General features: G+C 39.3%; 1 protein-coding gene across 24 annotated transcripts in view; it reads left to right on the top strand.

Moving 5' to 3' along the window:
* Nucleotides 1-19,709, top strand: part of DMD (dystrophin) — a 1,120,784-nt gene that overhangs the window by 1,063,980 nt on the left and 37,095 nt on the right. For all 24 annotated transcript variants that reach the window (XM_071750505.1, XM_071750583.1, XM_071750574.1 and 21 more), the window contains 5 exons: nt 864-949; nt 3,476-3,633; nt 12,032-12,198; nt 14,137-14,248; nt 19,119-19,255. In XM_071750505.1, coding sequence (XP_071606606.1) covers nt 864-949; nt 3,476-3,633; nt 12,032-12,198; nt 14,137-14,248; nt 19,119-19,255 — 660 coding nt within the window. The remainder of the gene's footprint in view (nt 1-863; nt 950-3,475; nt 3,634-12,031; nt 12,199-14,136; nt 14,249-19,118; nt 19,256-19,709) is intronic.

Raw genomic sequence — 19,709 nt, 5'->3', positions numbered from 1 at the left:
AGAGAAGATGTGAAGGCTTGTCATTGTATCACCTGCAGTGCAGAGGAGAATGTGCACTCCCCATTCCAGTCAAAAAGCAAGTGATGGGGTGGGCACGTTACAGGGCAGGAGTGAACATGAGGGAAAGGCTGACCAGAGGCAGCACGGGGAATGATGTGGAGCTGTACCAGCCCCCTGGCACTGTGCAGGACAGGGTTGAGTGATGTGAGGAGCTCAGAAACCACGCTGTCTTGTGGATGGTGTAACTGCAGCCTGCTTGCCTTCTCATGGTTTCTAGGCAAGCTTCATCATTCATCTTGAGTGTCCTGCAAGTCCCTCTGTGCACTGCAGACAGAGGCTGTTTTCTCATGCCTGGATCTCTATTGCCTTCTCAGAACAAGTCAGGTCAGGACCTGCAGACAGTAAGCAAAGGCTTTCCAAAAAAATGACTGCTACGTCACATATATCATTTAAGTGAAGTTATATTGTCTTTGGCAGGAAGGATGGCTTCCTGTTCCAACAGGGAGCTCATCTTCTTTGAGAATAGCAGTAGTTCATGGGAAAGCCTTTTCCAAGTAAATGTAGGGTAAAGATTGCTTATTCTCACTTTAGTCATTAAAAAGGAGATGAGTAATTTTTTTCTGAACAAGACCATTTCTGGTTGAATTAAAGCAACAGCACAATCCAAGTTGCCTATGGAGCACAACCACATTTTATATTTAATTTCTAGCTTTTCTAATATCTAGTCACTAGATATCTAGTGCAACATAGTTCTGTGTGGGGCTTCATTTATAATGACTGCTGTACTGTGGTGAACTGTGTTACAGTAAACAAATTATGAAATGAATGGATCATATCATCAGCCCATTTTTCCTTTTCTTTAGGGGCCGAACAGGAAGGATCCGTGTCTTATCTTTCAAAACTGGTGTTGTATCCCTTTGTAAAGCACATCTGGAAGATAAATATAGATGTAAGTAAATGTAATTCTTTTGGGTTTATGTTCTGCTTTTATTCCCCCTATTTATTGCATAAAGTACCATACAGAGATATTATTTTAGATAGTCCAAATGCAAAGTGTGCCAATTCTCTCCACCTCTGTTCAGTATGGTTAGAGGTAGTTTATCCCAGTGGTCCCCAAACTTTTTTGATCATGCACACATCTTGGTAAAATTATTAAGCATGCACTCCCAACAGATCTGTATTTATGAATTATGTATGTCTACTACTGTTCTAATGTCCTATGTTTTATAATATGCAGTAGTATAGAAATTAAAAAGGCTTGAGATAAAGAGGGAATAAACACTATTTGGTTTTTGGTTTTTTCTTTTTTTTCTTATCAGAACAAAAAATATTTTTTTATCACACCCTAATGGATTGTGTTGCACATACTCTGTGATGGATGCACTCCCCTTTGGATACCACTGTTTTAGCACACCTTCACACCCAAAAATGCATGTTTACAGAGCATCTTACATGACACTATTAAAAAATACATTATCTTTTTGAAATGCTTTTCAAGTGTGGTCTGGGTCTTATTATGTACGTTGTGCTAAAATATAGTTGTCATCTTTAAATAAATATTAGAAGTATGCAAATTTTGCATATTTTAATAGACCAAATCCTGAAATAACTTGAAAAAATTCCACTTAATTTTATCTGACTAATGAATCAGGATCCAGACAAGATCTACTAATAAGAGGGTACCCCTCTCAATTTAGGTACCCTAATTTCAAGGGTAACTTTGTAGTTAAATTAACTGGTGTCACTTATTCATGCATTTTAAAAAGAAAAAAAAAAAACAAAACATGAACCAAAACAACCTTTAGGATTTGATGCAATGCTGTAGCAGTTCTTCATCAATTGCAGCTACTCTGGTCTTCTATTAATGGAAGCTGAAGAACACTAAAGAGAAAACAGACAGGTCCAACAACCAAGCCTGTGCATTCCTAAGTATAAGTGGATTGAATTTTAGGGCAATCACTATGTAAGTCACAAGATCTCTAGATGTTTCATGTGGGTGTTATGAAAAATTATTCAGAAAATCATTTAAGAAAATTGCTCACTACAGATATTTTTCAAAATGATATTTCATTGGGGATTATCACCTATAAAGGAAAACATTCATATTTTATAGTCTCCTGTTGTGGGTGTGCAAAGTGATGCATACGCCCCTTTTAGGTTGTAAAACACAGTGTTTTAAAGATGGGGAAACTGAAAACTGAATCGTTTGTGGCAGGGGAAGGAATTGTCCCAGCCAGGCAGTGGTCTGGCTTCACCATGCTGAAATCATAGTATGATTGCTATTAGTATTGCTGCACATGTTCAGTGTGTCACCCTGCTTAATTTTTCTTCACTCATATTTGCAGCAGAGCAGAGCTGGTTGTGCTCGAGCACAATTCTTGCAGCTTGCAGAGGTCATGGAAGGACTTAACCTGAAATTACTTATTATAAAGCTAGACTTGGCAAGAATGAAATTCATGTAACTAAAGAATAAGCCTTTCTTTATCCATTCCTTTATTCCTTTGGAAGAAAGCAGTTGTCAAAGCAGTGCTAGGAAAGAGCAGTGCTGAAGAACCTTTATAATTGTATCCCTTGTGTCAGGTGAAATATTATGGCAGCTCAAAAAAAAAGGGCATTATTTTACTCTAGCTGTCTCTCATCCCCTCCCCCCTTTTTTTTTTTTTTTTTTTTTTTTTTTTTTTCTTTTTCTTTTTCTTTTTTTTCTCTTCTTCCTTTTTTTACCCCTTGAAAAGTAAGGAGAATTTATTCAGGTCAAGAATTGTCAACCAAATAAATACTTAGTTAATACTAACCTGATTTTTCTTATTATTGTGAACTTGAAAACCTTTTCAATGGATGGGTAATATAACTAATAACCAAACAATTAAATTGAGTTTATAAAGGGATAATAATTCTGACCTGACAGGATTCTTTTCTAGAATGATGCAGTAACAGAACATGGTATGAAGTGACATTTCACTTCGGGACTGAAAACAGTATGATTTTAACATTCCTGGTGGATGGCACGTTCTGTTGTACTGTTACATTTCTTTCATTTTAGACCTATTCTTGAATTAAAAGATTATGATATATCAAATTTAAGGAGCTCTTGTTTTTCAGTTCAGCTCATCTGACAGAGAAATTCTCTTAGTTGTGCATTGATTGCTAAGCCTTGAAAGCATGTTGTATGAGATTATTTTACTGTGTGATGATATTTTTAAAACATTTGTGTTGTGGCTCAAAGATCCTCCTGTTTACCTAGCTGTGTTAAAGAATTACAGCTGCCATTATCAGTAATGCCACGTGTGCTGTGTTTTAATGGGCTTTCCTCCCAGGTATCAGCCAATAATGTTATTAAAAATTACCCTTAGACTGCTTATTTGTCTTCACGTACGCCAAGGCTACTAAGCAGACTTTGAAACAGTGTGAACTTCTGCACAGTTTGTCATATCCCAGTTGTGATGCTTTAGTGCTGGTCTCCTTTTCCTTCCTCCAGACCTGTTCAAGCAAGTGGCAAGCACCACTGGGTTCTGTGACCAGCGCCGGCTGGGGCTGCTGCTGCACGACTCTATCCAGATCCCTCGGCAGCTTGGGGAAGTGGCCTCCTTTGGGGGCAGCAATATTGAGCCAAGTGTCAGGAGCTGCTTCCAATTTGTAAGTTCATGTTTGCTTGCTGTTAATTTTATGATATATATATATATATATATATATATTTTATTTTTTTTTTTTCATGTTCAGATAACCTGTCCTGAAGGTGATTGGAAATCTGGAAGGATTAGGTTAGGATACTGTGAGTTGTTAATGGTCATGTTCACAGATGTATTTAACCACTTCTTTGACAGGATGTATTTGAATTGGCTCATTTCTCTGCCTTTGATGGAAGAAGATAGGCTCATGTTGTAACTGAACCCTGAAAAAAGTTTAAGCGTTTGTTAAGGCAGCTTCTGGTTCTGTAGTTCTTTCTTGCCAGCAGAAGATTGCCATTTTGTGCTGCTGTGAAGGTGAACAGCAGTGGTTAATCTAAATTGGGGATATATACAGACCAATGGCAGCCAGGCACCCAGGAGAGTGACAGGAAAGAAGATGCTGCCTGCACTGCTGCCTGGGGGGTGAGGAGCATTCAATGAGCTCCTTCCACTGCTTGAATGGATAATTCCAGTTCTGTTTAAAGAGTATTGAAAGCATTCCTGTCCTGTGTGTTGAATACACAGTGAACTGGAGGCTCTTTGTCAAACTTCTAAATTATTTAATCTGTGGAGGAAGAGAGTTAAGGGAATTATTCATCCTTACAAGATGAATGCACAAGATGAAGACAGCTGCTTAGTGAAAAGGTAGAGGAGGAGAGGTAATGTATGGTCTGTGATTAACTCTCAATGCATCTTCTACATTACAATGGAAGAAATGCTTTTTTCCCCCATCCCCATCCCCTAAATGTCCCTGGAGGCATTTTTGTTTGGTTGGGTGTGGGAAGAATTGTTTGCTTTTTTTGCCTGCTGCTCAAATTTCATTATGTAGTAGTTGCAGTTCTGTAATAAGCAAAACACAGCAGGTTTTTTTCAAATGAATATTAATGCTTGGAAGTAGACTTACAGTGACTTTGAAAAGGAGTTAATTCTAAAATCACTGCAGACTTCAGTTTTAATGGAACGTTTGTGTTCTGTGTTGCTTAAGCTTCCTTCAACAGAGTAATACTACAGGATTCACATTTTTTCCATTTTCAGCATTCTTTGCATAACCTTTTTGTAATTCTCATCTGTATTTGATAACATTTCCAAATTAATGTTTTGTAGAGCCATACCTTGGCTGGATAACCCATGATAAACTATACATACTCACTTTGATAGCTGCTATGGCATTCAAATCTTGTGTTCCACATTGGGCTTTCAAGTGAGAAGAGTGCAAAATGATGCCACAGCAAATCCATGATCAAAAGCTCATTAGTGCAAAAGACCATCCCCAGAAGTTATGACTCACTATATTCTGTCCTTTTCCCAAGTGAATGACAAAAGCACTTAGCACACTGTTGAAAAACTGGTAAGGAAAGCAACCTCAGATTCTGACAAAAACTGGGGGCTAACATTGTGTTTGTTTATGCTAGGAAAAAAACAATAAAATGCATAGTAATGGAACACACAAAACCAGATTTTATAAAGTAGGAAGGAGACCTTGGAATAAATGCTTATTTGAATGAAATGAGTTAGCAGCATTGTCATTACAAATGTAGAGATGCCAGTGGGCTGAATGCTGTACAGTGTCCAGCTGCTGATATTTCTAAAAAGTCCAGACAGAGCTGGGCACAACCATCAGAACATCAGAAAACCTGAGATCTCCTTCTCTTACCTGCACTGAAAAAGAGGTTTTCTTCTTGCATGCAGTGAGAGGAATTTCATCCTCTTTTTTTTCCCCAGGTGGAGCGTTAACTTGCAGAGTGGAAGGGTGGCTTCTGACCTGGTTGCAGCTGAACAGAGATCTAGGAGGCTCAGAAAGGGAGAGGCAGGTTTTATTGAGGAGGGGAAATACAAAAAATGGGGGGATGGAACCCTAGGGAGAGAAGCAGAAATACAAACGTAGGGAGAGCCCTGATGGAGGGGAGGGAGAAGGAACTGAGGAGTGTAAGGGGCCACCTTTAGGGAACAGTGGTAATAACAGTAGTAGGAAGACAACAGTAGTAGGAATAACAAGTATGAAGACAGTAGTAGGAAGAAGGAAACAGAAAGGTTAGTGGGATGAGGAAAGAAAGAAAAGAGCAGCCAGGAGTGGAGTTGGGTCAAGAAATAATATGTTTCCAGGAGAAGGGGAGCACAGAGACATCCTTTCAGTCCAGGATGGTGATGCATGGACTGCATGGGGACCCTCAGGTCGGGGGCAGTGCAGAGTTTCCACGCAAGTGTGGGGGGAACTGGGAGCAACCCAGGAAATGGAGCTGGATGGCTGAGGTGGGGGATTCCACAGAGCTCCCAGCAGCTTTCTGTAGCTGAAGTGAGATAATGCAATTTTTAAAAATAGTGTGAGGATTCATAGTTTACATTACTGCAGGGAAACTAAAATAAGCCTTTCTTTGTGTGCCCATGGTGGGATGTTTTTTCTTTAGCTTTTAATTTTTTTTTTCTTTCTGGTGATGATAAACCAGCAGTAAATTGCAGTCATGTCAGAGTCTGCAACAAATGCATGCTTCAGAAAAGGCTTTCCCAGCCACCTTAGGTTAGGTGCCCTGGCAACAGCCTTGTCTGTCTGCACAACAGCAGAAAAAAAAAAAAAAAAAAGGATGTTTATTGTTCCCAGTGATAACAGGAGAAATCTCTCCTTTTCAGTTTGAAGTGTGAGTCCTTGGGAAAGAGGGCTGTGGGTGAGGGGGGGGTGCAGACTTCCCAGACTTCCTATCTTCCTGCTGTTGGCAGCAGCCTGCTTGGTCCTGCTGTTCCTCCCAAGGAGTAGGTCCCCTTGCCATTGGTGGCTGCTCCTAGTGCCCTGTTGATTTTTACCCCCACAGTTGATTTCCATAGTTTTCTTCAGGTGTGGGGAGTTGCTTATAGTAAGTGTTGGGAGAAAAAGGGTATTATGGGACTCAGGTTTCCTATCCAGAGCAGGCGTATGTAATTTCTGCTTTGAGCTTTTAAAGAAAATTTTTTTAAGTGAGAGCTAAGAGCTTGATGTAATGATGATTTGAAGATGATATAGTTCTGCCTGGGCTCAGACTCTGTCAAAATGGTCTATAGATCTGTGAAAAAATGAGGGAATTCTATATTACTGCAGTGTGAAAGCCCTTTCTTTTTAGATCTGTGATGGGTACATTTTTTAAGTGAGCAGGATAGGGAATTGTTACGGACTACAGGACACATGCATTGTGTTTTAATCACAGTGGAAAATTTATAATATGCTTTCCTTGTATAGTGTAAAAAGGACATAGGAATTCACATCGCTGCCTTGGATGAGTGACTCTGCCTTGGGACATTTAAGAAATGCGATACAAAACCAGTTCATCTCAGATGAAAATGTCTCTTGCTGTTTCTCAGTAAAAGTTTGGTTATCTGATTCTCTTTTACAAACTGCTTTAAGTGTGCTTGCTTTCAAAGCAGTACTTGAAGTAGAGTATTTGATGTGAAAAACTAGTACTAATAAGCTAAGGAGTAGTACAATATGTACTGTATCTTAAGCCTTTTTTCATTTCACTTTGACAGAGGAAAGTATTTTTAATGTTCTATGTTGTATAGTCTTCATTTCTAGGTTTATACTTGATCAATGATAAAACAAGATCAGCCTGGTTTTTACAGCCACACAACTGTATCCATATCCAGTGTATTTATTCAGACAACTCAAAGCCAAAATAGGGGCCTTTTAGTCCTTTTAGGTGGACTTTGGGCATTGCAAACCTGGGCCAGGGCCCCAGTAGTGACTTTGGCCCTAAATGCTGTGATGTCAATTGTATGTGCAGTTATTTTGTGAGGGGTGGGTTGAGGTTGTTTTTTAACAGTTAGGAAATATGAATACTGTGTATAAATAACTATGGATAGTTATATGGAGGTCTATATGAAAACAAAGCACAATTGCATTGTTACTGCTGAATGATTCTTCTGAGAGATCCAGGCAGCCCTTGTTTCCATCCATGGGATATTACTTATGCATTTATCTCTAACAGGGAAGATAAGGGGAACTAGCAAGCCCTTCCTCAAGTTGCTGTGCTGTAAAAGTCGTAAAACAGCAATTCTGGTTGTGTTTCAACAGGATTTTGTGAAGCTTTGCCTGACTTTGCCAGGCACTCTTCAAGAGTCCTACAAGTGAATTGCTTTAAAGAGCTATTTTGGAGTGATTTAATGTATGGGAAATATGATGATAAGGTATGGGGAGCAGGAAGATAGTGTTTTTCAAGTGTGGATGATATAAAACTGTACACTAATTCACTTCTGAGTTCCTTTTTTTTTTTTTAGTTTATTACTCTTTGATACAACACTAAAAACACTGAATGGAGTAGTCAATGCAATCAAGTGTAAATCAAGGGGTCAACGCAGTGACCTTAAGCATTTGCTCCAGGGGTGAAGCTGGATGTAAGCCACTTTGTATCACCCCGAGTTTCCTTTGTAATAATCCTCCCTTTTTACACTATGAAAAAGCACTTAACTCGGAAATGATAAATTCTTGACTTTTGTTTTCTTACCAGCTAGCATGAAACTTAAATGTTTTCTTAGCAGCTGGCTTGAACATATTGGGGAAGTCACTCAGGAGTGGAAGACAAGGTTGAACAGGGTTTGGTCTTATTCCAGGGACACTGGGCTGCTCTACTTGGCATGCTCTGCATTATTAAACTTGAACAAGTCACAAGCATCCTATTCCTCAATTTTGTTTCTCAAAAATAAGATTTACCTAGACTAATATAGAGCTTTCCGTCGCAGCTGAAAACCAGTTACATTAACAATGTTAATTTGTTTCCAATCAATTTCCTACATTTCTGCTAAACAGAATCATCAAAAATTTTATCAGAAATTTTTGCTATATTGTTTAACTCTATCAAAAAACATCACGTTGTTCATATAACATGACTGTATTTTAGAGCACATTTTATACTTTGGGTAAAGTTAATATAGCATAGAATATTTTTAAACTATTAGCTGAAAGAAGAGGAGAAATAAACCAACAAATTCAACTCCTCAGTATTGCATAAGGATCCTAGCACCACCCAACTTCCTATTCCCCCATTGTTTCTGCAAAATAAATACTGAAAAACAGATGTCTGGAACATAATGAATTTGAATGTCCCCCATAACAAATTGTTACTTGTAAGCTAGAAAGGGCTTTATGAATTTTACTTTATGATTCACTCTGTTATTACCATAAAAATTGAAAGTTGCACAGAAAAGTGTTCAAGAGAAGAACCATTAATATTCTTTACAGCTTGATCTTGTTGGTTCAGATACGAGTTGTATGAATTCAGACTTTCTCCCTTATGTAAAATTTTCAGCTGCTGCCTTTGCTGGATTTAGAGATTATTTTAAAAAATGTAACACCAGCTCAGGGAACAGTCGAGAACTCTCTGTGCTATACTGTCTTGACACTGACCAGATTTTCTCCACGTGGCTTTAAATCTTTCTGTAATATAATTTGGGACCAGTTCTGATACATTTTAATGCAGCTAATCTCTCTGAGCACAGGTTTTGTACAGCCAGCATGCAGAGCTCTGGGTAGGCAGCTATTGGAACTGCTGGCAATTGACAGTGACTGCAAAATTAGAATAGATCTTTGGATGTTACAGGAAGTCTTTCATCACTGCAACATTTTCCCCGCAAATTTAAAGCAGCTACAAGTGGAGAGAAACGCTTTGAGCAACTCATTCTCATTTTGACTGCAGCTTGCACTGCAGCATTTCTGTGCACTTATGTTTTTCTGTTAGGAATGGCATATTGAAGAGATCCTCTTAATTTTTTTTGAGCCACAGAAGACCTCCGTATAGAAAGTGTAGTCTGCTAGGCCAGTGTAGTGGTTTGTCAGTGTAATTCCTGGCTGATGCTGCCTCACTGAGTGAGACACAGAAAGTCTCTACCCGGTGCCTTTACTGCCCTGCCTGCTAGCTGAAAAATAGACGTATAGATTATCATCTTTTATAAATATGGCTTTCTCTAAGGAGAGTTCTAGAATTAATTTATTCTATTTAATTTACTGATGTCTTGCAGCAGAAGATAGCATCCTCTGTTCTGAGCAATACTTCGCCAGCATTGGCTGGACTTGAAGGTGCTTTTGTTTTTCTCTTTTTTCTTTGGGGGAGGGGCCCTAAACTCTCTAATCACATGAAAAAAAAAAAAAAGGAGTAGAATTTCATGCAGAAGTTTGCATAAATATTTCAATAGGTAAAAAAAAATTAAAAAAACCCAGTTATTTAATTTAAGACCTCTATCAAGTATTAAATTAGGAAAGACTTTATCTGAGTAATTGTAGATATGTTGTGGTTTGATGGTTTTACCCCAAACAACCAAAAAGGATGTGTAAGACTATACTAGAAATCCATATATGTGTATTCTAAATGCAATCATAGGAGTCTTTCAATTGCTTACCAAATTAGTATCTCAATGAGAAAGCCCCCCCCTCAAAAAATATTTGTTTCTAATTACCCAAGTATTGCAGCAGCATTTTAAGTCAATCCTAATGCAATGCATTATTCAGGAATAATTCTATAGGGGACGGGGGGGGGTCCACATCTTTCTTGTCACCAGGGATTCTGTCTAGGAGACTTTGTATTTTTCTCAGCCTTCAAGTATTGATCAGTTAATTTGTTTGTCAAGATTACAAACAGCGTTAGCTTAAAAAAAATAAATACATTCAAAAAAATGCTCCACACCAGTAATTGGTTTTCCCTATAGCTCTCTCCTTTAGATCAGTTGTGATGATTTTTCTCCAAGTTTGTTTCTAGCATTTGTAGTTGAATAGGATTTTAGCTAGGTCATACTAAACTCAGATTTCATGATACGCTGAAAAAGTAACTGAGAGCAAACATAAAAAAAACAGCACTCAATCAATCCCCTCTTCATCTTTGTCCATGTACATGATACATGACTGCTTATTGTTTATGTAAATGCTTCAAATGGGTTTGGAACCACAAAGAAAGACAGTCTGCCTTGTGAAGTTTGAAATATAAAATTCTGGCCCACAGAGGGCTATGTTTGAAAGCCCAGAGAAAAAAGAAAACGAAGGATTTAAATATATTCAGCCCATAAATATGCTGGTTTTGGTAGGTAGCGTGGTAGGAAATGTCTCAAGAAATTTAGATTAGCACGTTGTGATGGTTTAGAGAAATTAAGCCGGGATGGTATCTTGCTTCATCTCTTGGGTTGTTCCCTGTGTGGATCCATCCCTTCCCACCTGTCTTCCCTGCCTGAGCCCTTGTCTCTTTCCACCTGATGCGTCACCTCACTTTCAGTGCTGAAATCAGCTACAAGGTTCTCAGATAACCAGTTTTGTGCTGGCTTCACACAACTCTGCACTCCAGAGGGACGTTTCACATAAACATTGACTCCGTCACTTCACTGTTTTCCTTAAAATCCCTTTTGAGGCTCTTTGCCTTTATTCTGCCCTTTTCTTTGCAGTGTCTACTCTGTCTGACGGTGTGGTGTGATGTTGACTTATGTAGATAGGTCACTGTTGTCCCCTGTGTTTCTTGTCTCTTTGCTGTTTCTTTTTGTGTACTGTAGGTGCTGCCAGGTAGGGACAATTTGTCATTTTTCGGTGTACACGTGGTGCCTGCCACAACAGGATTCAGATCTGTGACTGAGCTGCCTTGAGGTTAACATAAAACATGAATGAAATAATCACAGTTGTTAGGGTGGGATGGGAAGGCAGAAGAGACATGGGGCTGCCAGGAGGTATTCATAGGCTCTTCTTCTGTTGGCAAAGAGGCTGAAGTGGGAGGTGGTGGAATATGAGGCTAAGTTGAACATATTCTGTGCAACAAAAATGTATTTTGTTTGCCAGCAGTGGTGGGAAATTCAGAAACTATATGGTGGGAAGAGGGATTTTGAGGCATTTAAGGAGGCAGAGAGTTTACATCTTGAACAACAGGCTAGAGAAGGGATTTGAGTTATTTCCTTACACATGCATTTTTGAAGAAAGGTTGGAGTGATAATGAAGGATGTTAAAGAGAAAGGAATTTTGATCAAAAGATGTGCAATTTTTATGGCTTAGATGACACAAACTGTTTAAACTAGGTGAGAAGCAGTGCTATGCAGGCTCTCATAAGAGATGGGAAACACAAGATCAGGCATCAAAGATGATCCTGTAAATGGATGATTTTCTCTGTGACAGAGCATGTAAGTGCTGTCTTTTGTACTACGGAATAAGAGAAAGAGACTTGAAATTTTAATAATGTTCTTCAGTTTCTGGCTTGAAGGCAGGAGCCTGGAGATTTTTTTTTTTCTTCTTTTTTTTTTTTCTTTATGAATAGCTGGACTGGGGGAAAAGCTGGAGTGTATTCAGGGTATGGATTTGGCAGGAAGAGCTGGAACTGTTAATTAGCTGGTAGTAACCAGGTCGTTTGTGCTCAGCCCCTGCCTGTCTTCCCCCTGTGTTACAGGCCAACAACAAACCCGAGATTGAAGCTGCTCTCTTCCTGGACTGGATGAGGCTGGAGCCACAGTCCATGGTGTGGCTCCCTGTCTTGCACAGAGTGGCTGCTGCAGAGACTGCCAAACACCAAGCAAAGTGTAACATCTGCAAGGAATGCCCAATTATTGGATTCAGGTACAAACTCTCCCTTTCTGCCTTGTGTACTGCTGCTCGGTCAATTAACATGCATATTGTTCAGGGAGAAAATAATTGTGGCAGGGCTCAAGGGAGGGTGACACCTAGACTGGGCACAGAAATGCAAGGGTTGAAAAGAACTAAAACCCTCTATTAATGAAGATACGGCCCTTCCTCTGAATCCCAGTCCTTCTGTGCCTCAACCAGGGTACTGATGGATTGCACAACTTGAAAATTCACAGACGTGTAAAGCTACATGTGCTTTTCTCAGGGAAAGAATGTAGTTGGTAGAACATTAACCCGGAGTGGGGGAAATGTTGCTGGTCTGTTTAAACATCTGGATCGACACCATGGTTACTATGGCAATGAATAAGTCACTGTGTTGTAAAATGGCTGTGTGTTGGTATGCCTATTGAGAATCCACTTAACTGCTAAGTAAATACTTACTTTCAATTATGCCTAGACTTGTTTTATCACTTCACTTTGCAACAGATGCTTTGTATAGTTTCTGTCCTTTTTTTATGCACCGTCATCTTTTGCCTTTGGCATTTCTCCTTCTATAGTATGGTGTTGTTTGGAAGGTGCTTTCTGTAATTTTATTTCTAAAAGCCAGATAGACAACACCAACAAGGAGTACCACATACAAAAGCCATAATTTTGCTCTAACCTGGGAGAATATGAATGTTACTTTTATGCACATAGTGGGGCAGTGCTCTCTGTTACATAGTTTCACGGGGATTAAGAAGTGGGGAAAATAATAGAAGTATTTTTTTGTTTTGTATCTTGGGCTTTCTTGATTGAGTCAGTGCCTCTCATCATCTAAATTCTTCTTGCTTTTATTCCTTTTGACTATTATGGGAAATTATAAATATTACTGAGGGATAGCTGGGGATGGGATGTGAGTAGTTCACCACATCCATAAAATCTAATTTTCTTGTTCCCTGATGCAACTTGGGAAACGATTGAGTTAGTAACACAGTTTTGTATAAACAGCCAAAGACAAGTAGATAGATTTGAAAAATGCAGCACTGGGAAAATAAAGGGATGGCAAGGGAGTGGATATTCTGTAGCAAGTATCAAGAGAACTCATGAAGCAGACACTGGAGTTCTGTGTTTGAGTCTAATTTTACTTGTCTGATCTCATCTGTCTCTTAAATTTATATAACAAATCTATTACCATGATAGTTGAATCTGTTGCAGATTTTTTTGCTCTGGCTTTGCAAGTCTTTGAGACCCTGTGTACACACTTGGCAAAAAGATACTGTGTTAGGAGGCTTTTAGAAAGCTAATACTGTGTGCCTCGGTACATGTAAAACAATGTTCTTTTGAGGTCATTGTGACTGAACTGCTCTGCCTATTTGGAATAAGACAACCCTTACGCCTCCGGCTCTTTCAAGCACTTGAGTGTAGCAGATACAACAGTTAGCTGCCTCATGGAGCTGATGAGATTAAATAATGGCCTGAAAGTGCATTCAGAGTTTTTCATGGATGGAATGCCATATGGGAAAATTATTTTGATAGAGGTGCTAGGAGGGACAGAAAGAAAATCTTGATTCTATGCAGCACTTAGAAGTTCGCTGGAGTGACTTGTTGAGGAGGGTGTTACTTATTTGAATTTTACTTCCTAAGGACATGCTGAAGAGCAAAAGAACTGAGATCGGTATGGTGATGTCTTTCATATGTTGAGGGAGAGTGACTATGTAGAAATCTCTGCTTGTTGCTCAGTGCTAAAAATGTTTTTGAAGATACCTATCTTTGATAAACACTTAGGGCAGCAATACCTGTCTCTCGGTGGCAGAGGAGCATTGCCCACCATCATACACTCTATGGCATCTCAGGGAAGAGAATTTACTAATCCAGGAAACTTGACAAGCTGATATGAAGCATTCAGATATAAAGCTCTGAAGCCATGTTTTGTTTTGTTTTTTCCTCTTTTAGGTACAGAAGTTTAAAGCACTTTAACTATGACATCTGCCAAAGTTGCTTCTTTTCTGGCCGTGTCGCAAAAGGTCATAAAATGCACTATCCCATGGTGGAGTACTGTACACCAGTAAGTAGCTGTTTTACTGACCCTTACTGTTCCTTCTTATGTAGAAAGGAAAAACTTCATTTCCTGTGTTTGCAAGGTAATGGGGCATTTGGGTGGCTTTTCTTTCCCTCCCCAGTAATTCAGTTACCCTTTATATACCACACATGCCAACAATTTCTGATGTTTAGTAAAGGATACTCCAGTGGTGTGAAGGAAATTGAAGTTCATTGTTTGTACAGTGCCGTGTTGTAATGTAGTATTGCATGCTGTTGACTTGTTCCAGGTTCAGTGCCATAGTTCACTTTATGGATCCTTCAAAAAAAGCCTGTGATTTCTGTGAATACTCATGCATATCTTAGATTGCAATGTTTTCTTCTTATCATTGCGAGATTTTAATTGCTTTCCTCAGCAAGTTGCCACTTGTTTTCCCTGCAGTATGCGTGGATTTTTAAGTTGTTTACTACTCAGTGGTACCTTTGCATTATTGTGCCATCACTTGATGATATTAAACATCATAGAAGTTCTCAAGAATAGCAAGTTAAATTTCACTTCTGAAGAGTGGATGTCACAGCATTGAAAGCAGCACAGTGCAGATGTGCTGCATTGATGAATTGCTGAGGGTCTTTGCTCATTTCACAGCTCTCAAAAGGATCTCTTTTGTGTCAACATTTCTTTCATACCAGACAGCTGGCAGAAGTTCCAGGCTACTCTCTCTGTGTGCTCTTTTTACTTTCTGGGCATTCATGATCAGGTCAGAAGGGCATAAATTAGAGGACCTCTTGAGTTGTCCATCAACTGAGCTTCAGCTAACTTTGCTGTTGTTTGTGGTGATCTTGAAAAAGTGCTTTCCATGGCTGTCATCTTCTAGTGTGACAGAATGGTCCATAGTCTTGTACTTTCATCTGCTGGTCAAATATGGTGAAAATTATACATGGACCAGCCTCATAAAATTGTATGAATGAGCTTTACATCTTCATCTGCACAAAAATGCATTGCCAAAGTGAAAGACTCACCCTTTCTCAGAAACTTAGGAAGTGAAATGAAAATATTCCCCTAAAATACATAGTTAAACAAAACTAGTCTTTTTGTTAGGTTTAATTTATGAATATGTATTTACATTATCTATCAACTTTCACTGTAGCACTTAAATGGCAGTTTTTAATCTGGGTCTCTTCTTGGGCGACTGATACTCATTTGCTGGCCTTTTGTTGGTGTTGGCTGCCACTTTTCAGCATCATCCCCTAGGGGTTGAGGTGGAAAGGGCAATTTTCCTGAACTGCTATACAAGGTAGAGGGAAATGCGAGCACTGCCTGGGCAGGTCTGAACAGACTTAACCATCACTGACATTCCTCGAGCAGACTCTCATGATCCCAGCTGTAGGCAGAGCAACCAGCCAACTGTGTTAAGAGGATTCTTCCAGCTTCAGCTGAATTAACTACAGAGGTTTTTTGCAGTTGGAAACTCTTATTCTTGCTAATAAGTGACATGGAGGATTTGTGAACAGTGAAGAGAGCAACATCTTGCTACTGTGTTCTTAGCCTGTGTCTAAGATGCATTTTGAGCAGAGAGAAAGGAAAAAGGATTGTAAGACACCCTACCCCCACACACAGCCTGCAGCAGCTCATTGCAAAACAGGGTCCAGCAGGTTTCTGTTCTCCCAAAAAATGCAGATTACTAGTAGGCAAACACTGTTATGAATAGAAAACCTGGAACCATATCCAGATTGCTGGATCAGAATAAAGAACTATTCACAGCTAGTACATTTTTTTGTGAATCCTGAACTCCAGCAGCCTGTGCTAATGTGCCATGCCTGGCTGCACCAGCAGCCAGTTGAATCAGAGAAGGATTAACTGGGGGAAAAAAAAGGAACGTGATGCACAGCAAGCCCTTATCTTTTTTGTGTTGCTGCTGTTGAAAGAATAAACCTGAGTACTGTGTGACTGAACAAGACATCCACTGAAGTCATCATGTCTAGTATGTAATAGTTTTCTAAATGAATGAAAAGGTGTTTGCAGGTCACAGAGTATTTTTTTCCTCTTCCTCCAGACAAATCTCTCACCTTAAAAGCATTTTGGCAAACAGAAGATGTATGATGCCTTCTTTGATGTATCTTTTCAATAGCAAACTGTGCACAGTGAAGTGTTTTGATATTTTTATTCCCCTCCTTCTTACTTCCAGGAGATTTTGGAGTACTGCAGCTTTTATTCTGCTTAGGGGAGATTTGAGAACTCATGCTAAATATCGAAGGGATATGATAACTTTTCCTCTCCTGCAAGAAGTTAAAGAAGAGAAAGGGCCAGGTAGTTCCCTAATTTTCGTTTAGACAGAAAAATGTCAACATTATTCCTGAAAGCAGCACAGCTCAATTTATTGTTCAAAGAGGGGTAACTTATAAAGAGGCTTCAGATTAAGCATAGAAGGCAACTTCTAGATTGGGATTTAAATTGTAGGATCATTTTTTTCTGTTTGGGTTTAATGAACAATGACACAGCACCATAAAAAACACCTTGTTAGAAAGAAGCATGTCAACCTGAGATACCTGTCCACAGTTTCTGTTTACAGTCAGGGTTGAAGTCTGGGGTTGGGATTTGGTAAATCACTTCCCTAAACCAAACTGGGAAAAGTCAGATAGTGAAAGTAAAGTGAATAACTATATTTTATGAAATAATTCTGGTTTTGGAACTCGACCGAGCTGCCTATGTGTTGCTTTGATTTAGGAGAGCTGGGATGCTGAAACTCCATTGTTTCTTCCTCATAAACCAGTTCTGATGAGAATTTTGGTGTGGAAGCTTTTACTCTGAAAAGCATGTGTAATAAAACATTTGTGGAGTAAATCAGAAAGTTTGGCTGAAAATAGCCTCAGTTTATCAACTTGTCCACATAACAATCACGTTTTCTTTGGCTTTCTTGTGCTCCTTGAACATTTTTTAGGTGGTAATAGGATTGGATGTGCCTGGTACTTCTAGTTTTCCCTGGAAGACATTTTCTTGAAATTCTTGTGCTGCCAGGTCAATCAGGATATTTCTGTACAAACATACAGTTTTATTTTTGATTGCCATGCAGAATGTTCAGGGAAGCAAGGTGTTCTAACAGTCCATGGAAGGTGAAGAATGTTTTATTGTTACTCGTACCTGAAAACACTTAATCCAAATTACAGTCAAAATGCAATGGAGAGTGTTCACAACAATGAAAACAGACAAGACAGGAATAAATGGTTACGAACGACACAGGGGAACAAACTGGACAGAAAGCTCCATTTATATGGAGACAAAGTAAAAGAAATTTTTCTCGGTCCCCTGCTGATGTGCTCTGTACAGGCTCCTAATGCTGACCTAGGAGCCCTCCTTAGCAGGCATTGCAGATGGCATTCAGCGGAGGGAATTTCCTCCTGCTGGGGCATGCAGGGGCCGCCTCAGTAAATCCCCTGTTCTCTGGGTGGCCTGTGCATATTTAATCCTTCCCTTTCCCAAAATGTCTTTACTTCTGATGTTTTGAGGAAGTGGTACTTAATGTTATGAGGCATTCTCTCAGTTTCTTGAAAATACAGACACTGCTGTACTGGATTGTAGGTTCTGCTATGTCACTTCTCTGCCAGTCTTTGCTTGCACTGAATTTTCCTGACAGACAGACTGACCAGGAAGACAGCAAAATTCTTTCCAGCTTTGCCTGAAGCTTGTAGGTGTCATCAGTACAGGGATAATACTTATCCTTTCTGTTAATGCTTCAGTCTTTCTGCAGCTTGTTTTTCAGGACATTCTTAGTCTTTCTACCCAGACAATAGTTAAAAATACATGCAGCTGTGTTTCAACAGCTCTGCGAAGGTTGACTTGAGTGATAGGTCCCAGCATCTCCTTCCTCTTTAAATAGAAGGCATAGAACTAATTAAAAAATGTCAGATTAACTTTTCCCTCATTTTTTTCTGTAAATTAGATACAGTGAAAAAAGCAATATTGTTATGTGGGTTAGGAGTAACTTAATTTAGTGTAAAGAGCAGTATTTCAGGGTCGACTGTCTCTACAAGGTAACCGAAGTCTCCTCTCCTATTAAAATTCTTCAGAAAAAATTCTTCATACTTTTAATCGTGCTAGCAGGAAGTCTTGGATCTTCCCAGCAGATATCCTTTGAACCCTTCCTGGCTCATTTCAGTCTTTAGGAAATTAATTCTGCTTCGTGCTCCTCTGCTGGTCTCTACAGCAGAAAAGAAAGCTGATTGCAGGCAAGGGAGCAGAAAACTTTGTGCAATTTGTACTTTCCTCAGGGTATTGATCTTAAATGCTAGATACATTCAGATTAAATAGGCACAAGAATTTAAGACCTTTCAGCAGCTCTCACCACCTTCCTGCTTCTCTTTGAGCAAAATATTAGTAGCAGAGGATTCACCAAGAAGGGAAACTGGAAAGAAAATGTACCAAGACTGTATGGGTCTGACTTTGGTGGTCTGACAAGTCCATGAGATGTAGATGACAAGCATGAGGTAAGAGTCAGGATTCAGCCAGTGAAGCAGTTAGCTCTACACAGGGGCTGGCTGTGTATCCTCTGTTACAGCCATTTCAATGCCAAACAAAAAGAAGGCAAAGTCCCCCAAGCCGTATGGAGGAATGACAAATTCTTATTATTGCTTGTCCTCTTGAAATCACCTCAGATGAAGTATGAGTCCATCAGGGATTTTTGAGGCTTTCTTTTTTTTCCTTTTCTTCCCACTAGCAGTGTCACTTTGTAGTACGTTGTAAGTTGACAGTGACAAATAAATAAAATTTGTGGTTGTGGAGCTCAAGCCATTGGCAACTCTGCTTGGTGTGGGCACAGCTCTTCCAAGTGACTCAGCAAAGGCAATCAAAAAACCGTAATAACCTCACGAAAGATGATTGAATTGTGATTTGTGGCTTTCAGACAACTTCAGGAGAAGACGTCCGTGACTTTGCCAAGGTACTAAAAAACAAATTTCGAACAAAAAGATACTTTGCAAAGCACCCACGAATGGGCTACCTGCCTGTGCAAACTGTCTTGGAGGGAGACAACATGGAAACGTGAGTAGCTCTAAAGTGTCTAAGTAGCAATTCATTTGGTATGCTCTTTGAGCTCCCCAGCTGGTGCCAACTCTTTTCACTTCCTAAATGCATAAAACCTCTTTTTTTCTTTCATTTCTGCTAACCTCGGCTGGCAGGAAAACACAAGCTGGGGTTCCAGTTGCCATTGCCTTCTTCTGTTTTCATCTGTCCTTATACAGGAACCTAAGCTTCAGTTAGTGAAAGAAAAATACTTACTGGCTTACTGACAGCTTTACAAACGTATAAGTTTGAAATGGCAATTTGGAGACTAATGATCTCTTCATTAAATTTTTATTTCTTCCAAATGGCTATCTTTCTGTGTTTTTATTTTTTTTAATTAGGCTAGTGTGTTTTCAAGCTTCCCAGCTGATTTATTCTTTGCTCACCCCATAAATTTGATCTTATTAAATGACTTTGAAGGCTTTATGGAAAG

This window comes from Heliangelus exortis, chromosome 1, assembly GCF_036169615.1.
Source record: "Heliangelus exortis chromosome 1, bHelExo1.hap1, whole genome shotgun sequence".
Classification (NCBI taxonomy): Eukaryota; Metazoa; Chordata; class Aves; order Apodiformes; family Trochilidae; genus Heliangelus; species Heliangelus exortis.
This window is presented reverse-complemented; position numbering and strand designations above follow the sequence as displayed.